This window comes from Lonchura striata, chromosome 3 (genome assembly GCF_050655825.1).
Source record: "Lonchura striata isolate lonStrDom1 chromosome 3, ASM5065582v1, whole genome shotgun sequence".
Classification (NCBI taxonomy): Eukaryota; Metazoa; Chordata; class Aves; order Passeriformes; family Estrildidae; genus Lonchura; species Lonchura striata.
In genome coordinates this window covers 98,006,864-98,033,751 of record NC_140705.1, presented here as the reverse complement: position 1 = coordinate 98,033,751, position 26,888 = coordinate 98,006,864, and the positions used below count along the sequence as shown (strand labels likewise).

At 41.0% G+C, this 26,888-nt stretch overlaps 1 protein-coding gene and 1 pseudogene across 3 annotated transcripts in view; one reads left to right on the top strand and one right to left on the bottom strand.

Annotated features, from left to right (window-relative positions):
- Positions 1-14,656, top strand: part of LOC146768029 (calpain-2 catalytic subunit-like) — a 39,692-nt pseudogene extending 25,036 nt beyond the window's left edge. The window contains exon 13 of the transcript XR_014954185.1: positions 179-14,656. The product of XR_014954185.1 is annotated as a calpain-2 catalytic subunit-like (transcript). The remainder of the gene's footprint in view (positions 1-178) is intronic.
- TP53BP2 (tumor protein p53 binding protein 2) overlaps positions 1,206-26,888 on the bottom strand; it is a 51,469-nt gene continuing 25,786 nt past the window's right edge. The window contains exons 4-18 of one of the 2 annotated variants that reach the window (XM_021544311.4): positions 25,822-25,901; positions 22,610-22,711; positions 20,061-20,235; positions 18,468-18,649; positions 17,931-18,095; positions 17,289-17,526; positions 15,464-15,592; positions 14,919-15,055; positions 13,678-14,167; positions 12,528-13,309; positions 10,518-10,655; positions 9,782-9,915; positions 8,599-8,765; positions 5,427-5,626; positions 1,206-2,270 (exon numbers count right to left, since the gene is read on the bottom strand). In XM_021544311.4, the coding sequence (XP_021399986.3) occupies positions 2,229-2,270; positions 5,427-5,626; positions 8,599-8,765; positions 9,782-9,915; positions 10,518-10,655; positions 12,528-13,309; positions 13,678-14,167; positions 14,919-15,055; positions 15,464-15,592; positions 17,289-17,526; positions 17,931-18,095; positions 18,468-18,649; positions 20,061-20,235; positions 22,610-22,711; positions 25,822-25,901 (3,161 nt within the window). In that variant the 3' untranslated portion in view covers positions 1,206-2,228. Of the gene's footprint in view, positions 2,271-5,426; positions 5,627-8,598; positions 8,766-9,781; positions 9,916-10,517; positions 10,656-12,527; positions 13,310-13,677; positions 14,168-14,918; positions 15,056-15,463; positions 15,593-17,288; positions 17,527-17,930; positions 18,096-18,467; positions 18,650-20,060; positions 20,236-22,609; positions 22,712-25,424; positions 25,783-25,821; positions 25,902-26,888 lie in introns of those variants that run through there. The other variant, XM_021544314.4, reaches the window with a different exon arrangement.

Genomic DNA, 26,888 nt, shown 5'->3' with positions numbered 1-26,888 from the left:
GAACCTAAGAATCCCAAAACTATGATTTAAAGGAGATATAAATTTAAATCCCTCAGGAAAGATCCTAAAATTACTTCTGTAACAACAGGCTGACTCTATGCTAGAAATGCAGCTATGTAAGCTTGCTAAAGGTCTTTTCTCTAAATATAACCTTGTTTTCCTCTCTCTCTTGCTAGAGTGGCTGTGCTTTACTGTCATTTGAGCCACTAGCATCAGCCTGAGACCTCAACAAGAGCATGATCAGGTGAAGATAATCAAGCTACATACAAGTAATATCCAAACATGAATGTGCCTTAACTTACACAAAGCAAGCAGATTTTGCACACAATTTCAAGAAGAAAAGTGTCCTACTTCCACAGAAGAACCTGCAACCTCATTTTTATGGACCTGACAGTCTGTGCCTACTCTCACATAGCCTCTGGACAAAGGCTTTAGCTTAGTATCAATCTTCAGTGCAAGTTTTTCACTGCTTTGCTAATATCTTTGTATTTAAGGTGTTTTACAGGACTTCAGGAAGAAAAGGTCATTATAGCTTGACAATCTGGTTTTTAAAAGTGCTTTTTGAACAACATCCTGCATATCTGAAATTAGCAAAGAGATAGTATTGCATATCTAACCATCTGTACTCAGAGATAGGGGTTCCAAGACCCAGCATATCCTAGTTAAATATTCTTTAAAGAATTTTTTTAAGCAAGTACATCTTTGATGAAAGTGAGCATTGATGTGCCTGGGAGCTGAAGGCTGCTGGTAACAAGATTCTTCCAAGAGAAAGCCCATGCTGAGGTGGAATCTTGAGTTCCTGTATCTTATCTTCATTTGAAATACAAAAAAAAGCATTTAGATTAAAAAAAAAAAAAAAAAGCAGAAATAAAGTTTGCCAGACTGTTATTTCTGCTGAAGATAGGCATTTTTTTTCCTTAGAGGTTGATACTACATTCCCCACACCCAGCCTGTTGAAAACAGAGGCTGTGACTATGAGCCAACTGCTGCTGCCTTTAGTTTCCCCACCTGAGGAATTGTGTCCTCCTCACAAACAATTTCTTCCTTATGAGCACCTTTTCAGAGAGCAGTAGGACTTACCTAGTAGGAAAACATGAGCCTGCAGCGTGAGGCATTTTCTAAATACCCTTAAGGAATTATTTGCTCCTCTATTAAATACTGTTCAATATCAAATTATTGCCAAATGGAGAGATAAAAATGATAGCTCTATAGGAAAGGCTTTATTTGGAAAATACTTACACCAAGTTGAGTTTTTTCTGCAAGTATGTCCCTTAGCTTTTAAAGTTAACAATGTGTCACTAACAGATCCAGCTCAATTTTGAATGCAGAAAAACTATCTTGAATGGATGGGGGAGGAGTGGCTCAGTTTAATACAGAAAGTAGCTGAAAGTTATGGTAATGTAGAACAACAGTGTGTCTTACTGGCAACATTTCTAATAAAAATCACAATTAAAATAGAGTTAAAGCTTAAGAGGAGACAAAAGTTTAATGGTGGAGTAAACAAGTAGAGTAAAAACAAGTACATTGTCAAGGACTACAGAAAGTTTCTACACTTAGTCTTCAAAGTACAAAATACAATAAATACATGAGGCTCTTTGTAAAAAGAGGAATCTAAAACTACATTTCTGTTACAGCACATGATATTTTGAATACATAGAATTTCTAAGATGCTACAGCTTTTTTAAAAGTTATTGCTTAATGGATTGGTCATGTGGTTGCCACTCTTCAGATGCACTTCAGGTTTTTTAGCTTTTTTTAACAAACATTCCGCTTCCAGCAGTAAGTAGTTGGGTGCTGTGCACATACTTCAATTTCTCCCATTTGGAAAAAGCCTCGGGATAAATTTGGACAAAGCCAAGTTGTCTGTTTCATGATGATTCCTTCAATGGCAAATTCAAAAGGTCCTTGTATTTAATGCAGAAAATAAGTGAAACTCTCTTCTGCCATGTTTGAAGACAGCTGGGTGGGTACTTGAACATAATGGCTTGATTCGACCAAAGGCAGCAGAATTTCATTTGCTTGTAAGCATTATTTCATCTTGTACAATGCCCTCATCCATTTGCTAATGCATCAATCCTTCATTTGTTTTCAAAGCACATTTTTCATAGCTTTCAAATGACATTGTCATTGAAATAAGTCTCATGATATTGGAACCAACGCAAAATGGACTTTTTTTTGCTGTAAGTTATCCATGATTAGTACTTCAAGAATCTGGCTTCTGTACTACTTCATGCCAAGCTTCTTTGTCTAGGTTTAATCCTTGGATACAGCTGAGGGTAAAACAGAAATGAGGTTTAAAATTTTAGTATTGCAAAAGGTTACTTTTTTTAAAAGAAAAAATAAAGGAACAAATCCCCCCTCTCTTTGGTGCTACAATTCTAATGTAATTCATAGTATTAAAAAGCATGCTTATAAAAAACACTCAGGGCACTGACAAATATGAGTTTAGCAGTCTTAGGCAACCTTAAAAAAATACCAACCATGTCAGTACAAAAGGAAGGTATTGAACAGCACACAATTGAGTACTTTCAGCTCTACCCTGATGGATGGGCCAGGAAAAGCACGTGGCTTTGTAAGTCAAGAGACTTCTGTGTTCAGTGAACTGTGGGATTGTTCCCTGATTTATAAATGGGATCAGAGAGGTGAAGTCTGGTTTGCTTTCTCTCAGCTATCAGCTTTTATGGCAGTAAAGCTTGGGGCAAGCTGGAGACATCTGTCTGCAGAAGGACCATGGACGTGGAGGAACTTTGTTTTAGAGAGTGGAGGGTGGGTGGCCAGTTCCACGAGTGACCTGCCCAGCAGGAAATTGGTCCCTGCCAGGCTGTGGCCCCTGGGCCACGTGCTGCTCACACAGCCTGTCTGCGGGAAATTAATTTGTAAAGAATTCTTAAAATTTGATAGAAAGGTCACAGTCTTTTACATCTGTATGCAAACATTGAGATAAGGTGTGTTAATTTCAGAACTAGATTGAACTAGAAACAAATTTCTAGTTTCAAAATATGGCTTTGCAAAAAGACTAGATACTTTAGAGAATTAGAACTGTGAAAGATGCATTGCAGCAGGACTACGTGGGGGAAAAATAGAGGTGGATGGTGTTAGAAGTAATAGCAGCAGTGTGTGGCCAAAGCTAATAGGCTGAAAAACATTTATAAGGTATTGTAACCAGGAAATAGGTTGGCTTCTGATAGAATGATGTTGAGTTTTACATCTCTTGTGTCTCACTATTCATCAAGACTGATAATGGAATAAAATCTTTTAAAACACCTCTCAGTTACCCCATCTTTGTAAAAACTGGGAAAACTTGGCCACACACACAAGTACAGGGGACAACTGACAGGACACAGCTTGGGACAGCACACAGCAGTGACAAGATGCCTGGGAAGCTGTTGGCTCCCACTTGGAAGGGCTTAGGGAACAGCTGCTGTTCTGAAAACCATGGCCACTGGCACATGAAAATAGGAGGCGACACTTCATCCAGTTAGGAAAGATGAATCCTCATGCTCTAAATGGCAATGCATGTCTGCATCACAGCTTAAAGCTCTCCTCAAAGCTGCCCCCTTCTCTCTTTAACCAGACTCTGGCTTCCTTCTTTTCTCAGTGACTAAGACAAGGCCAATGACTTCACCACAACTCTGTCTCAGCCTGCTGTGATTTCACCACTCTTACAGAAGAAGTCAGTCAGTTCCAGAATCATAGCACCTGACAGTGTTCAAAAGACTCCCTTTGACAACATTACTTTACTAGCTTAGGGAGCTGGGGAGTCACTATGAAGGCTGAAGCACTGATACTGGTAGTTTAATCCTTGTTTTTATTCAGAACACCTGGCTGCAAAAGGATAAAGCAACTATGAAATAAGAATATATTAATCTACCAAATGCTTTCCTCTTTGGTGAACATCACAGATTAGAATTCAGCTGTTATACTAAAAGGCCAGTAATTGCTTTGCAGAATCATCGCAACATATTTCAGTGGCAGCACTAGAACAACTGAACAGACACAGAAGTGTCTCAGCTAATTAATACTGTGTAGTTTTCCCCAAAGATTCTGTTGTGCATACAAAAGTAAGTTTTGATCCCCAGTTTTAAACTGTGCTGCCTTGTACTTTTTTTTTCGTGGAAGCACAGATGTTCCTTGTGTTCTTACACACCTGTGCTCAGGCTCAAAGCAGAAGCTTATGAACAAGCACTACATGCACAATTCACCACAGGGCAGGCAAAAATCAAAAAGCTGCCATTTTAACCTTACTGTTCAGGGATGATGGCTGCTCTCAATTTAGAAATGTTTACTTTGAAGAGGGGAAAAAACTGAGCAGGAGTAGTATGTTAGGCAGGATTTTACAGTGCATGGTGTGTAGGCCTGACCTGGAAATGATACAGACATGGACATGAAAATTGATTTTGCATTAGACAGAGTCACTCTGCAAAATCCAACCAGTTTAAGAGTAAGGATTATCTGCATGAGGAAGGAGGCTCAGTCTCTTTCAAGCATCATACATCATTAAGCTAAAATTCACCGTGGTTAATCTTGGAGAATCTCTTATCTCCAGAAACTAGAATTGCAGAAAAAAGCTTAATGGAATTTTTATGTATGTGTCCATCTGCCATTGTTTTCTAGCAACTCAGCTATCAGGAGAAATACAGGGACATAACTGAAAGTATCTTATTCGTACACTGTTTTTAATAAAAAGCAATACAAAAGGTGATGAGAGAAGGAGAGGCTATTCATATAAGGCCTCAGACATATGGTTAAAGGTTACTTAAAAAGCAGAGGAGAAAACAAAGATCTGCCTTTACTGAGCAATGTAATCTTTTTTCCAACACTAGAAAAAAAGATAACCTTGATTTTTGCAGTGTTTATCTCCTTGGATCAAAAAGTGCCCTGTGTACACAGCAAAGGACTCATGACTCACTCTTCATACAAGTTTCAGTTCTGAAGGCCCTTTGTGCTAGTACATCACTTTTTTGAAACAGGGAAAATTCTCAAAAAATCACAGAATATCCCGAGTTGGAAGGGACCCCCTCCAAGGAATCACGGAGTCCAGCTCCTAGCCCTACACAGGACATCCCTAAAATCACCCCATGTGCCTGAGAACATGCTCAAGAAAATCTTATTCACACATGGATAAAAGAGGGTTTTTTCCTCTAAGATGGTGAGACAAGGCTGGTACCAGGGCATGCTGTGTATAGCAGGGTGGTGATACATGTTGCTCTTTTGGGCACCCATTAATCTGTGTTAAATACCTTAAACAGAGGGTGTTAACCCACTCTGCCAAGGTATTCAACTCCCTAAATAGAGATGGAGAATGTCATCTCTATTGACTCTTAAAGCTGCACCTCGATGCAAGAGATCCAAGGAGAACACAATGCTGTGAACACTCCACATCCTGGCGTGGGGTTTTTTTGGCTCTGGGAGCAGGCAGGACTCACCCCTAGCAGGTTTCGGGGCACGTAGCCCTCCTTGTCGTTGAGCCGTGCCCACCACCACTCGATCTCCTCCTCGTCCTCGCGGCGCAGGATTGTCATGCAGTCTCCTTCCTTCATGGACAGCTCGTCATCGTTCTGAGCCTCGTAATCCCACAGCCCATAAATCACTCCTTTGTTCATGATCCCCATCTTCTCCTGCACTCCTGCAACATTGCAAACACACAGCAGCTCAACACTGAGAAGAAATATATAAATAAAAAGGACAACAGGAGGGAAAACTCCTTTGTTCTTACTGGAAGACAGTTCAGGGAAAAACACCCAAAATTCCTACCTACTTGGCACCATATTGCCTACTCAGAGCTGGCCCTGGAAGAAGTGGCTTTATAAAGTTACTTACAGCAGACAGATTCCTTCAACATGCTCAAAAAACACAAGGCAAATGGGGAGAGCAGCACTGACTGATAAAAGGTTATATTTTTGTGTCCATGTTTTCTAGACCTAAGTGATGAGCAAGAAACACTTTCCGTACTCTTAGTGCAATAGTAATCTCTTTCTCTCAGAGGGAGATAGCAATACCTGCTTGGGTTGACCCCCACTGTCATTCTGATTCTTGTGGTGTCATTTGCCACCTGGGAAATTTTATTTCAGAACTTTAAAGCAAGTTGCATCTCAGCCCTGTACCTGAGAGATTTGCCTGCTACTCTGCAGCTGCTTTTGGTTATCTCAGCAGTTGTTCATTTCTAACACAATTATTTTTTTTTTCTTGTTTTAAACACTGCCTTCAGAAACACAATTCTGTTAAATTATTTCTGGACCAAGGTGTTTTGGAGAACACACATGCACCCTGTAGGGTTCTTCAGAACTTGCTCATTTTACAGCTGTAGCCAGAGATTATACTCTTCTTTCTGTACCATCTCCTCAGCCTCTAAGCACAAGACTGGAAAAGGTATCTTAGTTTGTACACCAGTTGATTTTCTCTTAGGTAATTATTTTAAAATACTGAATTCTACTGTGGGTTTTGTGTTGTTTTTTGGGGTTTTTTTTTTGTTGTTGTTTGTTTTGGTATTTTCAGGATCAGAGAGTACACTGCACACTGTATCACAAAACTTGTCCTTTCTCATTTCATCATGTGCCCATTACCACCTACATCTGCTAAAGGAAGCATCTCTCAAATTCTTCACTTCTGCACACCAGCTCAGCACATAACATTAAATTACTTCCAGTGCATTATAAGCTCTGCTCAGAGAAACTCTTCCCCTGCTTTGCATTTGGTATAATCAGAGGTTTGGCCAAAGCTGTGCATCAAAGCAGATGAAGATTCACACAATGCATGTGGTGTCCTAAAGGGGTGTTTGTAGTCACACCAGGGCAGTGGGCAAACAGAGACAGCACAGGCATTACATTTAAGAAAGTGAAAATTTCCATACTTAAGCAGCATCAGACCTGTCATTTAATCAATGCTAAAGGATGACTGGTTTATTTACCTGTACCTCTTACTTGACATTAGACATAATTTGCAAGAAAAAAGATTAGGTGAATCAATTAATTACACCAGGGTTTATTAGCTTAATAACGACTTTAGAGGGCCAGGTTTTAGTGTAGTTCTGGAAACAGATACATATTCCCAAACTTCTTTTACAGAAGCAGTTTTAGACAGGGAATAATTTCTTACAGTAACTACAGGCAAGCAGAACCAGTCTTAGCAATAGGACTAATTTCTGATGGAACAATAAGGAACTTTGGTAGCTGAACAGCCAATACCATTAAGAGATAGTTTCAGTGGTTTCAATCTGGAAAAACTGGCAATAGGCCAAAGCCTCATAGTTCTTTCAGGACCCATCAACAAGTGCCTCATAACACAAGAAGATCCCAAACTCAACAGAAAACAGAGCATCAAATGAAAACACCAGATGGCAGGCCATAAAAAAACCCACAAACAAAAAGAATGGATTTCTTCATGGTATATATGAGAACACAGAACTTTCCACAGGATCTCATGGGCAGTTTACCTGAATTTAAGAATTAGATCAATTCCTGAAAGAAATCCTTCAAGAGCTGTTCAACATATACCATCTCTTAATAAAACCAGTTTAAAATATTTATATTTAATATATTTATATTTAAAATATAAACAAGTATTATTTTTTCATCTAATCCTGCAATCTTCCTTGGGTAATTGGTGTTGATGACCTCCCTCCGAGTCTGGATACAAAACCAAATTGAATTTTGCTTAGTCTACAAATTTTGATGCCAGTTAAAAAGGCTTCCTCCCTTTACAGAGAAAACTATATATTTGGCACCAAAGACACAGTTTTCAAGCTTAGGGAGGACAGCTGGACAGACTGTTTTGAAATCTCTTGGCTTAGGAGCAGCTTAGAGAAACTCGGCTCTCGCCTGTCCCACAAAAGCAGAAAGGCAGTTTTACAGCTTTTTCTGCTGTGTTACATTGCTGTTACTCTAACCTCTTGCAGAGAGATGACACACCAGCTGGTGTGTGCCTAGGGGACATGAGCTACATACAAAACAGAGAAAAGTAATTTAAACCCTCATTAAACACAAAACATACAGTAATGTAAAACCTCACTGACTAATACTCATCACACCCTAGGGGGAATTCATTTTCTCCATTCAAAGAGAGTATATCTCTGTAGCCTTACTATTTGAATAAAATCAAAACCTAATATGGGATTTCTTTTTAAATGCAAGTGAAGAAAAAAGTGAGGAAGGTAAAGTCAAATTCAGTGCTTACTAACATCCATCGAGGCAGGAACTTGACAATATCTTTTCTGGTTCTAAAGTGCACATTAGGAAATACTCATTTCGAGACACCAGGTAACAGCTACGAACTGCCTACTGACATATCCATACCACTTTTGTTTTCATGTAAAAATAGTTCTCATGTGGCAAGACTCACCTAACTGGCATATCTGTCAATGTACATGCTTCAGTCAAAGCTTTTAATATAAAGAAACCTTTTGTTACTCAGATGTCCCTCCACAGGCTGAGTATTACAAAGTTCATGGAACTCCTCCATGGAACTCATTCTGTGACAGGAAGCTGCTGAAAACCTCTCTCTTTCCAAGAGGAACCTGAGTGTGCAACTCAGCCCTCCTCATGCACAAATGAAGTGAGAGGTGGCAGGGGAGCCCCTGGCGTGCTCCAGGATGGCACTCACCATACAGGAACTGGGAGCACTGTGTGTAGCCCTCCTCCATCTCCTCGCACTTGTCCGCAGCCGTCTGCATGTCGCTGTAGGTCATGGCAAAGACTGCAGCCCCCGACTCCACCAGGAACTTGCACACCTGCACGTTGTTGCAGGATGCTGCACAGTGCAGAGGGGTCCTACAAGGCAAGCAGGATGGCAATTCACTCCCACTGCTCACAGAGTGCTCACAGAGCCCTGGCAGCAAACTGTGTCCATGCCTGCAGGACCTGAGCAATCAGCCCTGCCCAGCGCTGCCCAGCACAGCACCTCACCCAGCATGTCAAGAGCAATTGCTTTTCATAGGTAACAGGAGCTACTGAGAGCTCCTTAAGCCCTAAAGCTAAGTTTCCATACAGATCTCCAGCTATTCTACCTTTCTGTAATCTATTAACATTTTAGGAACATTCATTAAGGCACTAAAAATTCAACAATTTATCAATATTGAAAACCTACTCAGAAATCTTCCTGACATCATGCTTCTTACAATCTAGATAATTACTTCAAGATCTGACTTCGTGACAAGCACAAATAATTGTGATAACCCCTCAGGTTGAGGGAGCACAACCATCTTAATTCAGTTTTAGGCCTCAAGCACTTCTGTTATAGGCAGAAATAACAGTAAAATCACTACCCCCTGCACCAGCCTCCCATAAATAATCTCCCTAGTAATTTGTAAAAAGAATTTGTAACACATTATCAGCTGCAAGCCTTGTTTGAAGGTTACGGTTTTCCACTTTATTTTGGTTTCAAGTTGGCTGATTGTTGGACTGGGGAGAGTCTGCAGGGCTAGATACTGCCCAGAGCACAGGTACATTATAGGTTATCTCACAGAGGATATTGGGAATTTCAGCATAAGGCTCATTATAAGCTGCTCTTCAATATCTCAAAGAAACAGAGAAATTTCCTGATAACTGTGTCCACTCCTACAAAGTTTTTCTAATAGAGGGAATACTGCTTTAATTTCCCTATTTTTCCATCTGCACAGTCCCATATGATGCCCCACAGAGAACTGCTGTTGCTCTGCTTTGGAAAGAAAACTCACTACCAGCTCCACAGGAGAAAAGCAAGGCATACTCTGAGGGACCTGCAGCAGCTCCCAAGTCCTGACTCTTGTGGAGAACATCCATAAGAAGCCACTTAATGAAACCCTTACCATCCATCACTGTCTGCAGCGTTCACGTTCACCCCAAACTGCACCAGGAACTTCACAATTTCCGTGTGCCCAGCACACACAGCGTTGTGCAGAGCAGTAATTCCTTCATCATTGGGCATGCTAGGATCTTCCACCTGGCCAGCCAGAAAGGAGCAATCACATTCAGGTGAAACTCTCTGGAATAAACACCTCTTCTCATACAAATACCGATTTTATTATTCTTAAGTATGAATTTGTGATGCATTTCTAGGAAGGACATGAGCAAGAAGGCTACAACCACTACCAATTTTGCAGCAAGACTCATATTTAAGTTTGCAGTCTCCCTGTAACAGTGTGGTTCAAAGAAACAGGATCTTGATAACTTACTAAAAGTACTTTCAATAAATTTCTGATATATGTTTATTTAACTGTGAGCAAAATTCACATGGATTTTACTTACCAAATCAAATTATGTGATATCATGCCAGACAGGGAATGAAACACTACATCAAAAATGAGAAAAAGTTGTCCTGCAAATTTATAGTCTTGAAGCTAAATATCCACTGTGGATTTAATATACTTAAAATCAGCTTCCAAATATGATCACTTAGAACCTGTGATGCTTGTGGTGTCATTTGCCACACCAGATTTAATCTCCTCAAGCACAGATCTAGGTTCTGGACTAGTCCAGGAAAGCTATGACTTCCCAGTTTCAACCAGGATTGGAATTCATTGTCTTACAAATTAGCATTTGTACCTCATAAATTATTCTCTGCACAAGGTCAAACTCCCCCTCCAAAGATGAATCCAGAAGCAATGCCAAGGGATTGAATTTCACTCTCATTCCATGGCCAATCCTTTCAGAGCCGGTCTTACGCAAGTTCGTCCTCTTCCCCTGTGAAAAGGTAACACAAGTTACAGACACTTTTTTCCTGGAAAGATGATGAATACAAAGCTGCTTATTTGGGAATGGCAGCTGAAATGATCAACTAGGAAAGTGTTTAATAGGCTATTTATAGTATTTTTTACCAATCCCCAAACACATTATGAATATATCAGGTTAAGGATGTTATGAAAGATCTCTGCCTTTATCTCTGGAGCAGGTCATTATTGAACTCTTATACAGAAGTCACTTTGATCAAACATCAACAAAGTAGTGAAGCTACCAAAGATCAGGAAAAGATGCAATATTTTCTTGCTGTTTGGAAAATTTTACCATTAACTCTCATAGCTGTTCAACAAATCAAGCAGCACCCTCCCCAGAGTACACTACTTTAAATGCTGATTTAAAGTTCCTAACATTTTTGTAAGTATACCAGAGGTTAGCAGGAGCAAACAGTGATGGAAAATGGTTTTGGGAAAATACAGAACCAAGTGCAGAATTGCTTTAGATGCTCCCATTGATACTGGAAACCAAGTATTTCTATAGCTGAGTTTGTATCCTTTCCTTTAGGGAACATGCTTGCATTAGCTCAGTGCTCGCCCAGCTGCCTGGGCAGCAGCAATAACGCTATTCATGAGGGAATGTAAATTTCTGACAGATGTCCAGGCAAAGATGACTAGAACTGACTCATATTCTGCAAGAGCAGGCATGTGGAGATAAGGTATTTAAGCAGAGATTCTTGTAAAATGCTCTTCTGCCTGTAGATTTGTATGTAATACCAAAAGTAGAGGCTTTTCCAAGAGTGAACCTGGCAGAACAACCCACAGATTTAAATATGAAATCAAGAAGTTGGGCTGGTTTCTTCTCATCATTGCAGAATTACTACTAAACCAAGCAGAAATGAGTTCTCACAATTCAGGAAATCCTACCACTCAAGTTTCCTTGTAAAAGGGAGCAAGAACAAATTCTTTAAACCATGAACACATGAAATGTCTACTCCATGCACAAATTACAAGGTTAAAAAGCACATCTAACATTGTAACTTGTCTGCACTGAAGTGATAGAGGAAAAAACCACTCACATGTATCAGGTCATGAAAACTGTTATCAAAACTCTCTTTTATAGGTTTTTAAAGAAAGTCTTTGAGAAACCAAAAACAGTAAGCATTTTTGTTCTGCAACAGTGAGGTAACATCATACCTCACATAGATACAAATTTGCAAAATAAACTAGTAAAAATGTTGCCCCCTCCCAGTCCCAAGTGACTCCATTTCAAGGCAACTTGAGAAGAGACTGAGGGTAAATCAGATTTCAAAGAAATTCAGGAAACATTCAGTAGACATACAAACAGCTGATATCTACAAATGAGTTTTTTAGACAGAAACTAAAGAAGTCTATTCCTACATATTTTTCAAGAAAGTCACTTTCAGATAAACAAATGCAATCCAGGATTAAGAAAATTAGTCCCCAGCTCATGCTAGCAATAGTGGGAAATGCTTGTGAAATCTCTATCTGTACCTCAAGAAAAAAAAATCAGCTTTAATGTTTCTTAAAAAGGAAGTAAAATCTGGGTGTAGGCAGACTTCTATAAGGAAGAATTCTTTACAGCTTTGTAGAGTTTTACTATTTGTGTATTCCATTTAAAACTTTCCATTATGTCATTAATTCTAGGGACAAGAGAGACATTTCATTACTGTCATGTAGTCTGGAGATAAGAGCATCACACAAATAGAACAGATACCAACAGAGACTTTGTTGAGACTGTTGTAGACTGTGTGACTGTTCTCCCACATCTGCCTGAGCTCTACAGCACAATGCACAGGGTTTATGGCAGCACGCGAGAGCATTTATTGACAGGGCACCCCAGTTGTAAGCCATTACTTACAGGAGGCAAGGAAAACTGTCCAGTAACTTCAGGAGGCCTCATATTGAATGAATCCTCTCCCAAACTCTCAGGTTCCCCTGAAGGGTAGGGAGGTGGTGGGTATGGAGGATATTCTTCCATGTACACCTCCAGTGGCAGTGGAGCTTCTAGGTTTGGCTCTTCTGGTTTGGGCTGTGTGAGTTCATCACTGTCTGACACAGCTTCAGGTACAGGGTCCAAAGGCACAGGGGGAAGAGCAGCTTCACTCTGCTCTGCTGCTGTGCTTTCTGTCTCCTCAGCAATAGCTGCTTCTGGCATGGAAGCAGCCGTTTCTTTTTCTGATTCTGTGCTTAGATAAGGATTTGGGATTTCCACTGGGCTTTCGGGACTGGCAGCTGATGCTGTCTGTTTGGAGGGATGCGAGGGAGCTGAGATAGTCTCCATTGCAGCCAGAGTGGTTCTCTGATACAGCAGCTTCTGAATGTTGGGGCCATTGGGCCCCTCTGGCTCAGTAATGGAGCTGCGTTTCTTCAGCGGCCGGGGCGCGTTGGACAGCTTCTTCCGCAGCGCCTCCAGGTCCGCGTCGCTCTGGTTGCGGTAGGGGTTGGACAGGAAAGGCAGCAGCTTGGTGGGGCTCAGGGGACGGGGAATCCGCTCTGGTTCGTGGTTCTCATGAGCAGAGGCTGCTGTTTCCATCTCGGGCTCTGGACTGCCCGGCTTGCCCTGGAGGTTGGAGTAGATGTTTTCAGTCTGCGGCAGCTGATTCTGTACCCCGGCTCCTGCCATCACGGGCTTGCCATACACTGTGGAGCAGTTCAGAGAGGGGTTGAGGGGAAACAAATTGAGTATTTGATCAACAAGAGAACGACAACAAAGAAAGGTGAACCAGGTTGTGTATTTTTTGTGTAGGGCAAAGAAGCAGAATACAAAAAACCGAACAGAACTAATCTGGTAACCAGATCTACCATTAGTTATCTTGCAAACCCAAGACACAAGTTCTGTACTTCCTGTTAACACTCTTACACAGCATGGAAGATCCACCCAAGATTCTTACAGCTGCTCTCACCCACTTAACTTCCCTAAAGAACAGTTTCAAACCCACAGACCAGGTGGAGAGAACATTTATCTGAGGTTTATCAGACAAAAGAGAGGGAGAGAGCCACATGCTTACCACTCGGGAAGTGTGGTCCTCTGGTCTGTGCCCTTGTCAAAGCACTCTGCACTGCCTGCTGGAAGTTCTTCCCAGGAGTCTGCTGCTGGGTGTACATGCTGTAAATGGAACTTGCAGCCACAGTCTGAGGCTTTCGAAATGGTGGCAGTGAAGTCTCTTTGGATGGCTGAGGAGTAAAAGGTCTCACAGCTGCTGCTGGGGGACTCTCCTGTTTGGAGGAAGGAAGAATTTGATCCTGGCTAGAGGAAGAACCTGCAAGAGGTACTGAAATTCTTTGCTGTATCTGCTGAGGAGGATGAGAAGGCTGCTGTGCCACTGGTTTTTGCTTGTTCCCCGCAGCTGCAATAGCCAAAGGAAGTTTCTGCAGGTTTCCATCCAGCTTTGTATCAGCAGGTTGCAGGTGACTAGCTTGACCAAAGTAAGGCAAGTTTATCTGTTTTGGTTTAGTGGGGACAGGTGGTGGCACCTTGGTTACATTTTTATTGGTTGTCTGAAAGACAAAAAAATTCATTAAAATAAAACAGTAAAACATGATTTAGGAGTTCTGCTATGAAGGACCAAAGACCTCAAAGTATGACACAGTATCTTATGTCTACTACTTCTATAATAAGGTTTACATCATCACTGGAAATAAGAAGAAACCGCTGGAAACATTTTGTCATTGCTGATACTTTTAAATACTTTGAGCCTATTCTCTTTAATTCCTTCTGTAACAGGTATGTTTAAAACAGGAGCAATGGCAGGGCAAAATAATTTCTCTAGAGATATCAGACCCTCTGTTGGCAAGAGGCTGCTCTCTAACAAAGCACCTGTCTTAAGTTGTAGGCTAGTACACCCCTACCTGATCAAACTGTGCCCTCATGCCAAAATTTGGGTGGGAAGTTTTACTGCTATCTGAAGTTTTACTACATCTGAAGGACAGTGCTACATTGAAGATGAAGAAGCACGTAGATGATTTTGAAAAAAAAAAAAAAACAAACATGCAGATGCCTCTTTGTGTCTTTGGGGAAAAAAATGCACACTTGTACAAGTAATACAGCCAAAGATTCCCACCACAGTGACTGTAGAGAATGATTTGGAGTTACTAATTGCCATTAAAAGCCTAAGAGACTTTTTTTCTCAGAAGCAGTCTTTTAAAAAAAGCCGACTCAGTACTTTGCAGAGCTTTCTGCCAACCACATTAGAGCAGCCATGGGTGAGCCCTGGCAGAGGGAAAGCAGCAGCCTGGGCTCCCTGCATACCTGTGCTTCCCGCAGCAGATCCTCGCTGCTCTGGTTCTTCCTCAGCGTGCCCAGCCCAGCAGACTGCTCCACAGAGTCAAACATGGAGAACGGACGCACCTTCTTCTCTCTGTCTCGTAAAAAAGTTTCTCCTTCAGCTGTTGTTGAAAAGAGAGGAGACAACTTTCAAAAGGGATGGCACAATTGTAGGGGTGAGAGTCCTGCTGCATGCAATATTTACCACAGTGTATGCAGGGGATGCTTTTTGCATCCATCCTATCTCTGCACTAAGAGCCCCTGGGCCTGTCAAATGCTGAATTATGCAAATTCAACAGGGGCATGTAAGAAGGAACTAGGATCTTCTTCAGCACCTGATGCAAGTTGTGGGTTTGGTTTCTTTCTTCTTAAAAACCCTGCAACACCATAGCAAAGCGATGGCAATGTTCTTTGATATTTTTTTTGTGCTTTCAAATGAATTCTCAATTATTTACTGAAGCATTTAGAAGAGTGGTTTCATTGACTAGATTCTCCAAATTTTAAAATTAGCCAAGCACACAAGTACACACCTTGTCCTTCACTTGTCACAATTCCTTTTCCTAAAGTCAAGGCAGATCCTTGATTAATATGATTATCTGTATTTGAACTACTCCAGTCAGGGGCAGATGGGGAAGGTTTTGCATTGGGGATCACAGAACCTAGGAGAGAATAAGTGGAACAGATTAAGCTAGAATAGTAGCTTTTATCTACTTATCACAAATAGTTCTTTTTTCTGTAAAAGCCAGGTCTAGCCAATGTAAAAGTATCACATAGAGGTTAACTGCTATAAAACCTACCATTAGAGATTTTAATTTGTTTGTTTTAAAGAGAATGCAAATGAAGTTCAAGAACAACTACTAAAAGCAGCAGCAAAACTCTGTCATAGCACACATCTGCACTTAAAGCAATCAAAAAAGAAACTTCTCTAGATTGGCTTCTTTCCAGTTAGTAGGAAACTTCCCTTGAGTATCTGTGCCAAGTTAAAAGTGATACAATGTTAAGTATAAAAAAGATATATTGCGCAAAGAAAAATATAATGCTTTAAAGCATAGACAGGCTCAGCCAGGAATAGTCAAAACAGGAGAAAATTAATCTGAGTGTTCAATGTGCACATAGGGTCTGCATTAAAGATCTATGATCTTTACATTCACTGGAGTAGACACCCAAAAACCACTAAGAAAATGCTTGCCATCTCCTATTAAGTATTTCACCAAATTCTCTCTATTAAATTCTAAATAACCTAAGTAATGTTAAATTCAAACAGTAATAATAAGCAGCAGCAGAAAATTTCATCTGACAAAGTACCAAAAACTCTCTCTAGAAAAGCAGCCCTTTTGTCCAAATGCTAAAAAATACGAAGAGATATTTGAGTTCAAATGGCTAACCACCACACATTCCTCTAGCAAAAATTCAAATGTTGTACGGTCTAAAGTTTAAATTCCCTCCAGTAGTTTTAGGATCAGCAAATCAAATAAAACGAAGCAATCCTCCATTCTCCAATACAGCAAGTGACACTTGCAACTGCTTTTGAGGTTACTTCAGTATCTGCCAGAATTGGAGATGGAGGGACGGAGATAGAAAATAAACAGAACTATTCTGCAAGCCCAGTCTCCATTTCTTGCTTTTGTGAAGATCAGTGTTTCTCTTCTCTCCCAGTTGAAAAGTGAATCTTCTCCCAGGATAGCACAGAAGAGATATTTAGTCTCTTAGAAACTCTCTAAAAGTTTCTTTAGACTTCTCTTACTGAACTGAACTGTTTCTCATAAGAGAAAGCCACAGAGAGAAGCCAACAAATCTCCAGTAACTCTGCAAGTAGGAGAGGCCAAGCCTCACTCTTCAGCAAGTCAGTAACTTCACTGCTATTTCTGTGCTACAAGCAGCCACCTCCTTTGTAATATTTGTTACATTGGTTAATCCTTTCCATGTGTCAGTTCCAAAATGCACCATCAGAAAACCTGGCATTGCCAGTTTTTAAATCCAGGCACCAGGTTACCAGGTATGTACTAAAATAGCCTCTAGAAACTCAAACACACTGCTGGATAGTTCTTAGGGGAACTTTAAAATAAATAATTACCTTATAGAAAAATCCTCCTTATAGTCCACACTGTACAACAACTCAAAGTGCTCACTGATAGATTTATTTCATTTTTAACATTGAATCATAGAACCTCGGTGCTTATAATATATATTCACTGGTGCAGAAAAAATGGAAAGTAGCAATACTGGCATCTCAAACAACACTTTGCTTTAAAAAAGTGCATCAAAAACAGTGCATAATAAAGAATATCAAAACAGAGCTGTCAGGTAAGAAAACAAAACATAACTGGACAAAAGATATGAATTGTAAGCTATTACCTGCAGGAGCTTTAGCTTGTGAATTGTTTCCAGCTCTCATATTGGGCAGTGTTTGTGTTTTCAGTGGCCCATCAGGTACCTGCAAAGCTTGTGTCCCATCTGAAAATGCTGGCTTCACCAAAAGCTCAGGTCTGGAAGCAATACGTGGCATAGTAGAGGACTGGATATAAGGACCTACAGCAGCCACTCGGCTTGGAGCAGAAGCCACTGGCTGTGGTAAATTCCCATCTGAAGAAACCTTGGGGGGAAAAAAAAAGAAGAAAATACAAAGAATTTTATTCTGCAGTATCCATTCACAGAGTTTAAAAAAAGAATAAAACAAGTAGCAAATGATACTCCAATATAAAAAGTGCTTTTTTGAAACAGCTCTGAGAATTATAAAGCTGAGGTAGTAATAGCAAAAAAAAAAAAAACAAGAATAAAATTTCCACGACAACATAAGACTTCTTGTCTGTAAAGAGTAAGTAGGTTAACACTAATGTACCAAGAAAAGGACTTCAATAATACAAGACTTCCACCACATATGGATAAAGACAACAAGTCTAGCATCTCAACAGCACTCCCCCCAAGCAAGTTTTTACTTCAGGCTGTACAGACAAGACACAGAATTAATGTTTTAGTTATGAAATAGCTCACACTTACTGGTACATTCTCTTTCTGTTGCAGAGCCGCCTTTTTCTTCCAGAGCCGCTCGCGCAGCTCATTAACACGCTTATCCATGACTGCCACCTCCAAGTTGCGCTTGTTCAAACACTCCCTCTGTTGCTGCAGCTTGGCATTCTGCTCCTGGTTCAGTTTGTTCCTCAACTGAATAAATTCACAAAGCAGTGGGGGAGGAGGGGAAAACAACCAAAATAAAAACAAATTCACTTTCAGGATCGAGGACAGGAAACCCTCAGAAAGAGAAAAGCCTTCTAAAAAGTCAAGTCATGTTTCCCCTCCAGAGGAAACTTTGGTTAGTCTCCAAATTTTGCAGAAAGGAAAGGTACAGACAATGTGTGCTCCTTCCCTCTTTACCTTAAACCCAGTACAACTAACTCTCCATCCTCAGCATGCAGGCTGTCCCACACAGCCCTGGCAGGAACAGGAGCAACAGGATTTCTTTCCAACAAGGTAAGAAACAGCCCAACCAACTTAGAGCCCAGAAGAGCTGAGGGTCAGGGGCTGGCCTCCCATTACCTGCAGCTCCTTGTAGAGGCGGTCGAGCTCAGCTACAGCCGACTGGTTGTCGTGGTAACCATCAATCCGGCCGTTCTTCAGCATCTCCAGTTGCCTGGTGAGCTCCTCCACTTTGGACACGGCCAGCACCAGCTCGCGCTGCTTTTGCTGGAACAGGCTGTTCATCTGTTCAATCTCCTCCACTGCAAAGAAGGGCAGAGCACAATAGCTGCCCTGAGAAACAGCCCAGCGTGGGCTGCTTCCAAGGCAGCACTTAAGGAGACAGAGAGCGCCCTGCCGGCCTCCAGAGCAGGGCTGTGCAGCCAAACTCACTGCCCTGTCACACCAGCTCTTCCTCTGAGCTCTGACAAATGCAGGCTCACTAGAATGGTTATGGAAATTTGGTCTACTTAGAGCACTGACAGGGAGGGGAAGAGAACTTCTTTTAAAAAAAACTTTCTGAAGTATTGAAACAAACAAAACCACAATGCCTGACTAAATTCATCTGGAGAAGCCTAAATTCACTGAATGCTGAATTCAGCAGGAAGACACTCGCTAAACCACAAGGCATATTTATGATACTTGGAACTCTGAATTTAGGTCGTAAGAGCTCAGTGACAAAGCACCCAAGCTGTCATATTAAACAAAGACTTCAGAAGGCTTTTTCAGGTCTATTACAAACATCTGTCATCAGCTGCCCCACTGCTGAAACTGTTCTATTATAGAATGAAGTTTAAGGAATCAGTAAGAATTCAGGCAAGTACAAAAATCAGACCTGCTGGGGATGGCACAGGAAAACAGACTCACATGCTCCAAGATCTTGTATTATTCTACCATCCTTCCAAGCCTTAAAACATACATTTATGTTGTGCAACAGAACGTAAGCAGAAAAGGGATTCTCCAACAGAAAAACACTTATGCTTTATCTGTCAACCAAAATGCTTCCAACTAAAACAACATATTCATGTTTTCAGTTGAGTCAAGCTGGAAATAACAAATTCTACACAATAGAGAGGATGAAAAGGTAGGCAGAAGAATAAATATTTATTTCAGACTTAATATTTTATCAACATGCTGAACCAGAAGCACCCAACCAGTACTACAGCAAGCGAGACCCTGGTCAGATTCACATTACTAAAAAGCAAATATGCAGCCAGTTTGGCCATTAGTTACCTCTTGCATAGAATGTAACTTGGGTACCAGGCTAAGCTTTGTTATGGGCCAAGAAAATAACACTCTAAATGTGCAGAGTATTGACATTAAGGATGGAAAAAGTTACTGTGGTGCACAAAGGTATTCAAGTAAGGAAAAAAAACTACACTATAATTAAAGAGCAGACATGCTAGGCTCAAAATACAGGTTGCTTTTACAGGATATTTTAAAATATAGTAAGAAAATATATTTTGTTCTAGGTCAGTCATGAGTTTTCTTGGTAAATACAAGATTAAAATGAAATTATTGAAGTGAATGATTTAAGTGAATTTATTAAGATTACCATCTCCTGGAATGCTGTAAATAACTCCTCTGAATCACTGCAATCACCAGAAATTTTTGACTTCTAGGAACTTCATTTCATGAAAAATCCCAGGCCACTTCCCCTAAGTAGCAACTCACCTAATTTCCCATTGCTGAGTCTTTTTTGCTCCACATGACCTTTCAATGCTCTCACTTTCTTAAGTTTGGCTTCTTGATTCTCAGCAATTTCCTTTAATCTCTTCAGTTTTTCCTGCTCAGCAGCTTGCTGTTGCTGTCGCTGATCTTGCTGCTTCAGGAATTTCAGGCGCTGCTCCTGCAGTCAAGACAAAGATTTTTAAGTCTAAGCATTCATGTTTCAAGACATTTGCTAATTTGATTTAATCACTATTTGGGCTTTTGAGTTACAAGAGCTAAGGACTATTTCCTCTCCACTTTCTCCATGCTGCTTGTACTTTACATATCTCTATCATGTCACATTTTAAACAACTAAGTCACACTGGAGAATATTAGACATTCTTTATGTAGAAGGCACTCCATAAATTACTGGTATTTTACATTACTATTTTGTACTTTTACTAGTTCTGCTAAAACCTCCTTGAGATGGAGGATGGCTGCACACTAAACCTCTGAAAGCACACTGGTCTCCTAATAATGATCACCACTCAGATAATTCAAGACACTGAAAAATCCTTCCAGTGACCTGGTCCTCATTTAAACAACAGGTATCACCTTAGTAGAGATCCTCTTGCCTTTAGAGAGTAAAATAATGTGTTATCAGTTTCTACATGCACATGTCTAGTTTAGACTTAAAAGAAACCATGAGACCACTAGATCATCTACAAAAAATTCCTTTAAATCACTGGCCATTATATATGGCTTCTAGCTCTGGAGAGGACGGGTTGCTCATGAGGAGTAGAACTAGTGAGACTTTCCCAAGCACCCACTAAAATCCAAGACTACCACTGCTTACTAACATTAGAACTCCACACTTTCTCAAAAAACCAAACCCACAAAAGGAAATAAAAGAATCACCAGTCAGATTTAAAAAACAGGGATTCTTGTGCACTTGGAATAAAAAAGGCAGAGCAGGAAAGTGAGCTTGCCTTCTGGAGAAAGCCAGGATCAGGCAGCACCCTCAGTGTATGCACTACTTTAGAGTCACTCCCACGCAGGAAAATGCCACCAAAAAGAGATTACAGCTCATGTCTAAAAAGAAAGTGTATTTTTCCACCCTCAGAATCTATTTTTAATATTGCATCAGATTTCGGAAGGCAGGAAAGAGGCAATGGAAAGTCACTCTGAAGAGGCACCTAGGAAAACAAGTTTGTTCCAGGCAGGCACCAAAATGAAAAATCCTACCAGTGGGACACTCATGGGGCTACTCTTCTTCAAGCCACAGGCGAACACCCACCCAAGGGGTAACAATCCAGTCTTAAACTCATATTTTTATTTTTTAAATAATTTAGAGTAAAAGTAGTATTCCTGCTTCTTGTGACTACAGTGTTATTTATAAGAATAGGGTGTATTGCCATCACCTGTGAGTGAAACAGAAGTTGTGACAGTTTAGGCTCCTCATATATAAACACATCTCAGCTGGAATTGAGAAGAGGGAAGAATTCTTTGGCCAATTAAACAAGGCAGTATGGGTATTCATTGTGCTGCTACATTTCAGGTGAAACCTATCATCACTTGGTTGACTGGCCAATTTCCTGCATATAGTTGCACCTGTTCTTACCACAAAGCAGAAAAAAGTTTTATTACCTATTTTGAGGGGCCATAATACCACTTAGCAGGTGCTCCAGAATATTAGAGAGCCATGGCTTGAAGCATTTCCCTGAGATACAATTATTGATGGCCGAGGGAACTGAACAAGGTACTAAACATACAGACACACACAGCTGGTCTCAAAGGGAGAGGGAGAGAGGGTGTGTGACAGGAAAAGTACTGAGAGCAGATCCTCACAGCAGCCTTCTTCCCTAGTAAAGCACATTCTGAAATCCATGGGAACACCTACCCAGACAGATGAGCCCTCTTCAGGACAGGCTCACATTTCACAATTCTCTGCAAAAAGCAGCATTTTCTGTTACATTTTCAAGAGTAATGTGCACCAACAACACTCAAACAAAACATGAGCTCTGTGCTACCATTCCACAGATGCATTCAGAGTATTTTTTCCCCTACACAATTCAGGAGCACCCTGTGTGCTTCCATTAGCTTTTCTGTTATTGTTCTGCAAGCATTTAATAAATCACAGTCCTAGGTTACTTTTATCACATACAAGACATCTCTTCCAGCCAGCTGCCCCAGAAAACCAGGCACACTGAACTCTTATCAGGGGAAGGCAAGATAGCATAACAGGACAGCAGAGACAAAAGCATTGTTCAGTGATCAAACTGGTGAATTGCTGGTCACCACATGGAGCACAAACAGAGCTGACAGAGCCACCAAGATGAATGACAATATATTCATGTTATATGCCCTGTCCTTTCAGTAAGCTAAATGGTCACTTCCATCACTGGCATTATTTGTATGTTTTACAACTGGATAATTGCATGACAGGCAGCCAAAAAGAGGAGCCCTCTGTTTAGAGGGGGTGAAAAATATCCGAATTCTCCAATCTTCCCTCCACTTCACATGACTCTTACTACCTTTGTTTCTGGCTGTAAACAATCTGATTCCAAACTCACCTTGTTAGCCAGCATTTGTTGTTGAGCCTCAATTTGTTGCTGCTGGCGTGATGCCATTTCCTGAAGTTCAGCCAGTGTCATATCCATCCTTGGTGCACTTACCTGTCAAAAAATACCCAAAGTATGTTAAGTCTAGAAGTTTTAATTTGGTTAGCACTTAACAGAGCTACTGCAGAAAAGTATGATAAAAGTCTTTCCAAAACAAACCCAACTGAATAGCCAATAAAATACTTAGAGAGACACAGCATCTTCTCATGGTAAAACAATAAACAATTGTAAGCTCATATGCATGTGTACCCCAATCCAACAACTCACAGAAAATGACATCTTTTGGAACATTAATGTTTCTAGCAAAATCCCAGCAGCATTTTGAAGAGGCATTTCAGAGCCCTTTATAATTCAGCTCAGCATGAATCAGCTTTGACTGAGTGAGCCCAGAATGCTCAGCATGTGGCAGGATGGATCTGTGCTCGTACGTGTATCACTACAGTTTGAAGCACTTCTACGTAAGCTGAAGAAAATAGAAAGTTTAAATATGGCTGGGCAGGAGGGAAACACCACTCTCAAAGACAGCACTGTTATTGGTTGTCTATTCAGATAGTTCCTGAATCTAGATTCAATCTTACATCTCTAATATTATGGAGCAAGAGTGGTAGACAATGGATTCAATGCTGAAACAGTAACTGGTGTCAGCTTGAAATCTGGAGTTAGGGATCTCTGACAAAACTGCAAAGGGGAAAAAACCCCAAATTGAGGGAATATGAGAAAAGAATTCTGATGAGAGTAGAGAAGGGGAAGTATGGTGCATTTGTGCCTCTGAGATCACCTGTACAAACACATCTATGGCAGCCAACAGATGCTGGTGACATCCTGAAAACTGAAAGCCAGCATGGTAATTGCTAGAGGCTTTGTGTCTATTTTAGAGCAGTCATTAACAACATTTCCACAACAGCCTCTTAGTTTCTTTCCATGGTATTTGCACCATTATCTCCAAAGAGAGAAAGCCTCCATTTTTACTATGATGGTAATTCTTCCAGAGGCCTGTGGATGTTAAGTGTCATGATATATTCACTCAATGCCATTTTGCTTTTCCCAAGAGTTTACGAGGTTACTACAAAAATCAGTCCCATTGTCTGATTCAATTCTCTCCAAGGTGCCATGTCACCACAGAACATTTCAAAGCCAGGAAGATGCCACCTCTACAGCTGGTCTATCCATCTGCAGGTAAGCCAGTGCCACCAAGATGCTGAAATATGATGGAGGGGCACTTTGAACCGCCTTCCTCCACATGGTCACTGTGGAAGGGATTTCCTCTGGTCTTTAGGGACACTGTCACTTTTTAGATCACTATGGGGGACTTCCAGCACTGCTAATTCTCTCTCAAGTACTGGATACCTTCATGCAGTGGTTCACTTTCCTCAGATTTTAGAGGATCTTCCTTAAATGGATACCTTGCCCTCACACTTGAGAGGAGCCATGCACAGAAACTGCAAATTGCTCTCTTTTCCAATTCCTCTTTCAATCTCCTGATCTCTGGCAAGGGATCCCAGCTGTTGGGCTTCATGACCTTCCACGTGCTGACTGTCAGCCCCATTACCCCAGCATTGAAGCAGCCAGGCAGAAATCTGCTCACGTGGCTGGCAGCTGTAATCTTTTCACAAGTCTTGAAGTTCTGATGAAGACAAGGACCGAGTAACTTAATCTTCTGTTTGATTTGTCTCACTCCTTGCAATTTCTTTTTTGAATGACTGGCTTCTTTTTCTGACCCCTACTCTCCTAATTCTCCTTCTTCCTCCCTTTCCAACCAACCACATGGATCTGCAGCTTACTTTGTTTTCCAGTTTTCACTACTGGGGCAATTATGAGGTGGTTTGAGTCCCTGTCTCAGCCATAGTGTGCTCAAACACACTTTGGGTTCCTGCCTCTACTACAGTGCTCTGAGTACTGAACTGTGGTTCACAAACCCCAATACGGGGGGAGAGGCTGCTGGTTTTCACTGGGGTAGGTAAGGCACCCTTCTCTCAGCTGACATGTCAGTTTGCCAGGGTTGATTGATAACCTGCTCAGGTGTAAAGTCCCAGGCAATGAGAGGTGATAACCACCCCAGGCACCTGCCCAAATCCTTCCACGCACCTTGTCACCCAGGAACTGGATATCTCAGAGCAAATTTCAATATCTCCTCACCTAAAGTTTGTTTTCTCTTACACCCAGGTGACACTGAATTCCACAAACCCCACAGGATGCCAGCAGTATTAGCTAATATTATTAACAGTATTGAACAGCTTATATATGGACAAGCAAAGACTGTGTGAGCCTGCATTTTAAAAGCATTCACATCAATCTCAGGCAGGGAGGGAGGTGTATTCCCTCATCATCCCCACAAGACAGCTCCCCCAGTGCAACAAGGCCATCAGTGTGAGGGCAAAGCACAGAGCCATTGTTTATATTAATATGTTCCCAAACTCAGAAAAAATAGAGATAAGCAGTGCAGCTGACAAACTCTGTGTCCCACGCTGGAGCTTGATACTTGGCAACTACTTTTTACTATGGTATGCAAAATATTTTTGTATATATGTATACATATAACTGCCTTTGTCTCACCCCTGTTCAGGGACCAAAACCAGACTGTTGTTGGTTGACCTTGGCTGGATGCCAGGTGCCCACCAAGCTGCTCTACCACTCCCCTTCCCAGCAGGACAAGGCAGAGAGAATAAGTTGGAAAAGTCCTAGGTTGAGAAAAGGCAGTTTACTAAAGCAAAGGCAAAAACAAAGTTTGTGCAAGCAAACAAGAACAAAAAACCAGTTTATTCTCTACCTATCAGAGAGCGATGTCCAGCCACTTCCCAGGAAGCAGGGCTTCAGCACAGGAAGCAGTTGCTCCAGGAGGCAAACATTGCAAAATAACAAATGTTCCCCCGTTCCTCCTCCTTGGCTTTTGTATCTCAGCTGACGCCACATGTCACAGAATATCCCTTTGGTCACTTTGGGTCAGCTGGTCTAGTTGTGTCCCCTCCCAGGACCTTGCCCAGTGCCAGCCCCTTGATGTGGGGGGGAATGTTCAGACAGTGCTGATGCTGTGCCAGCCCTACTGAGCAGTAGCCAAAACTCTGGAGTGTTATCAGCACCTTTCTGGCTGCCAATGCAAAGCACAGCACTGGGAGGGCTGCTGTGGGAAAATGAACCCCAGCTCAGCCATTGCATCAAACACTTACCCCATTCTCTATTCTGCGATCACCAGGCACTTTCACACCATTCCTTTTGAAGGCTGGGTCTTGAGACCTTTGTCCAGTCCCTGGACAGAAAAGATGGAAAAGTAATAAAAGATTTTTCTAAGCATTTTAGACATAGCATTCAGTACAAAAGGAGAATCAGAACAATCTTTATGGTGTAGAATCTACCAAGTGTTTACTACCAAGATGAATTTAAGCGATGGCAACACATTTTCTGAAAAGATTTCTGTTCAATGTCAACTTCTATTTTAAAGTATAGCTCTCTTCAAAAACACCTACTATCTTAACAGATAGTAGGTAATTCCAGTATTTATCCTGTGGCAAACAGGCAGTCAGCCCCTCCTAAGCATGTATTATAGATACATAGTTTAAAAGCACATTTTTTTCTTTTTCCTGGCAGTCATTGTGTCAGTAAAGATGCTGCTTAACTTAAACCCCACTTTATTCCCATCAAATTATGTGCAAATAGTGCTCAGATGCCCAATACCAAGCTAACTGATCTCCCTGTAGAACTAACTGTACTACAGGATAACCCATGCCTGTTACCTTCTTGCCCATTTAATTCCTATTTCAAGACCATATTTCTGTGAGACTAACTCAGAGCTCAAATACATTGCTTAGCAATGCTGTGGCAAATAAAATTACAATAATCCTAATACTACAAGCACACTGGACTTGAAAAAACACATTTTGACAACTAAACTGCTCTGTAAGATCGTCAGCAGGTAGAAATGGCACAGTTTTAGCTTTTTATGCACTCATTCTATCACCAGTACGCATTTCAAATGCTGAGATACAGTCAGACATCTAAAGTATGCTGGGTGCAATGCCACTTAAAAAAACACAGTATTTCCAACACCAAGGCAGATTACCAAGGAAGAAAACAGAAAAAGGGGAGGAAGAAGAAAATGGTAGATTGATTTAAAGGTAAAAATGAAAGATTCTACTGAAGAGATGAATGTGGGATACACAGAAAACCCCTGAAAAGCTGAAAGTTAATTTCCTTTACAGGTTTCACATTTCAATTTACAATGAGAATTATATTCTCA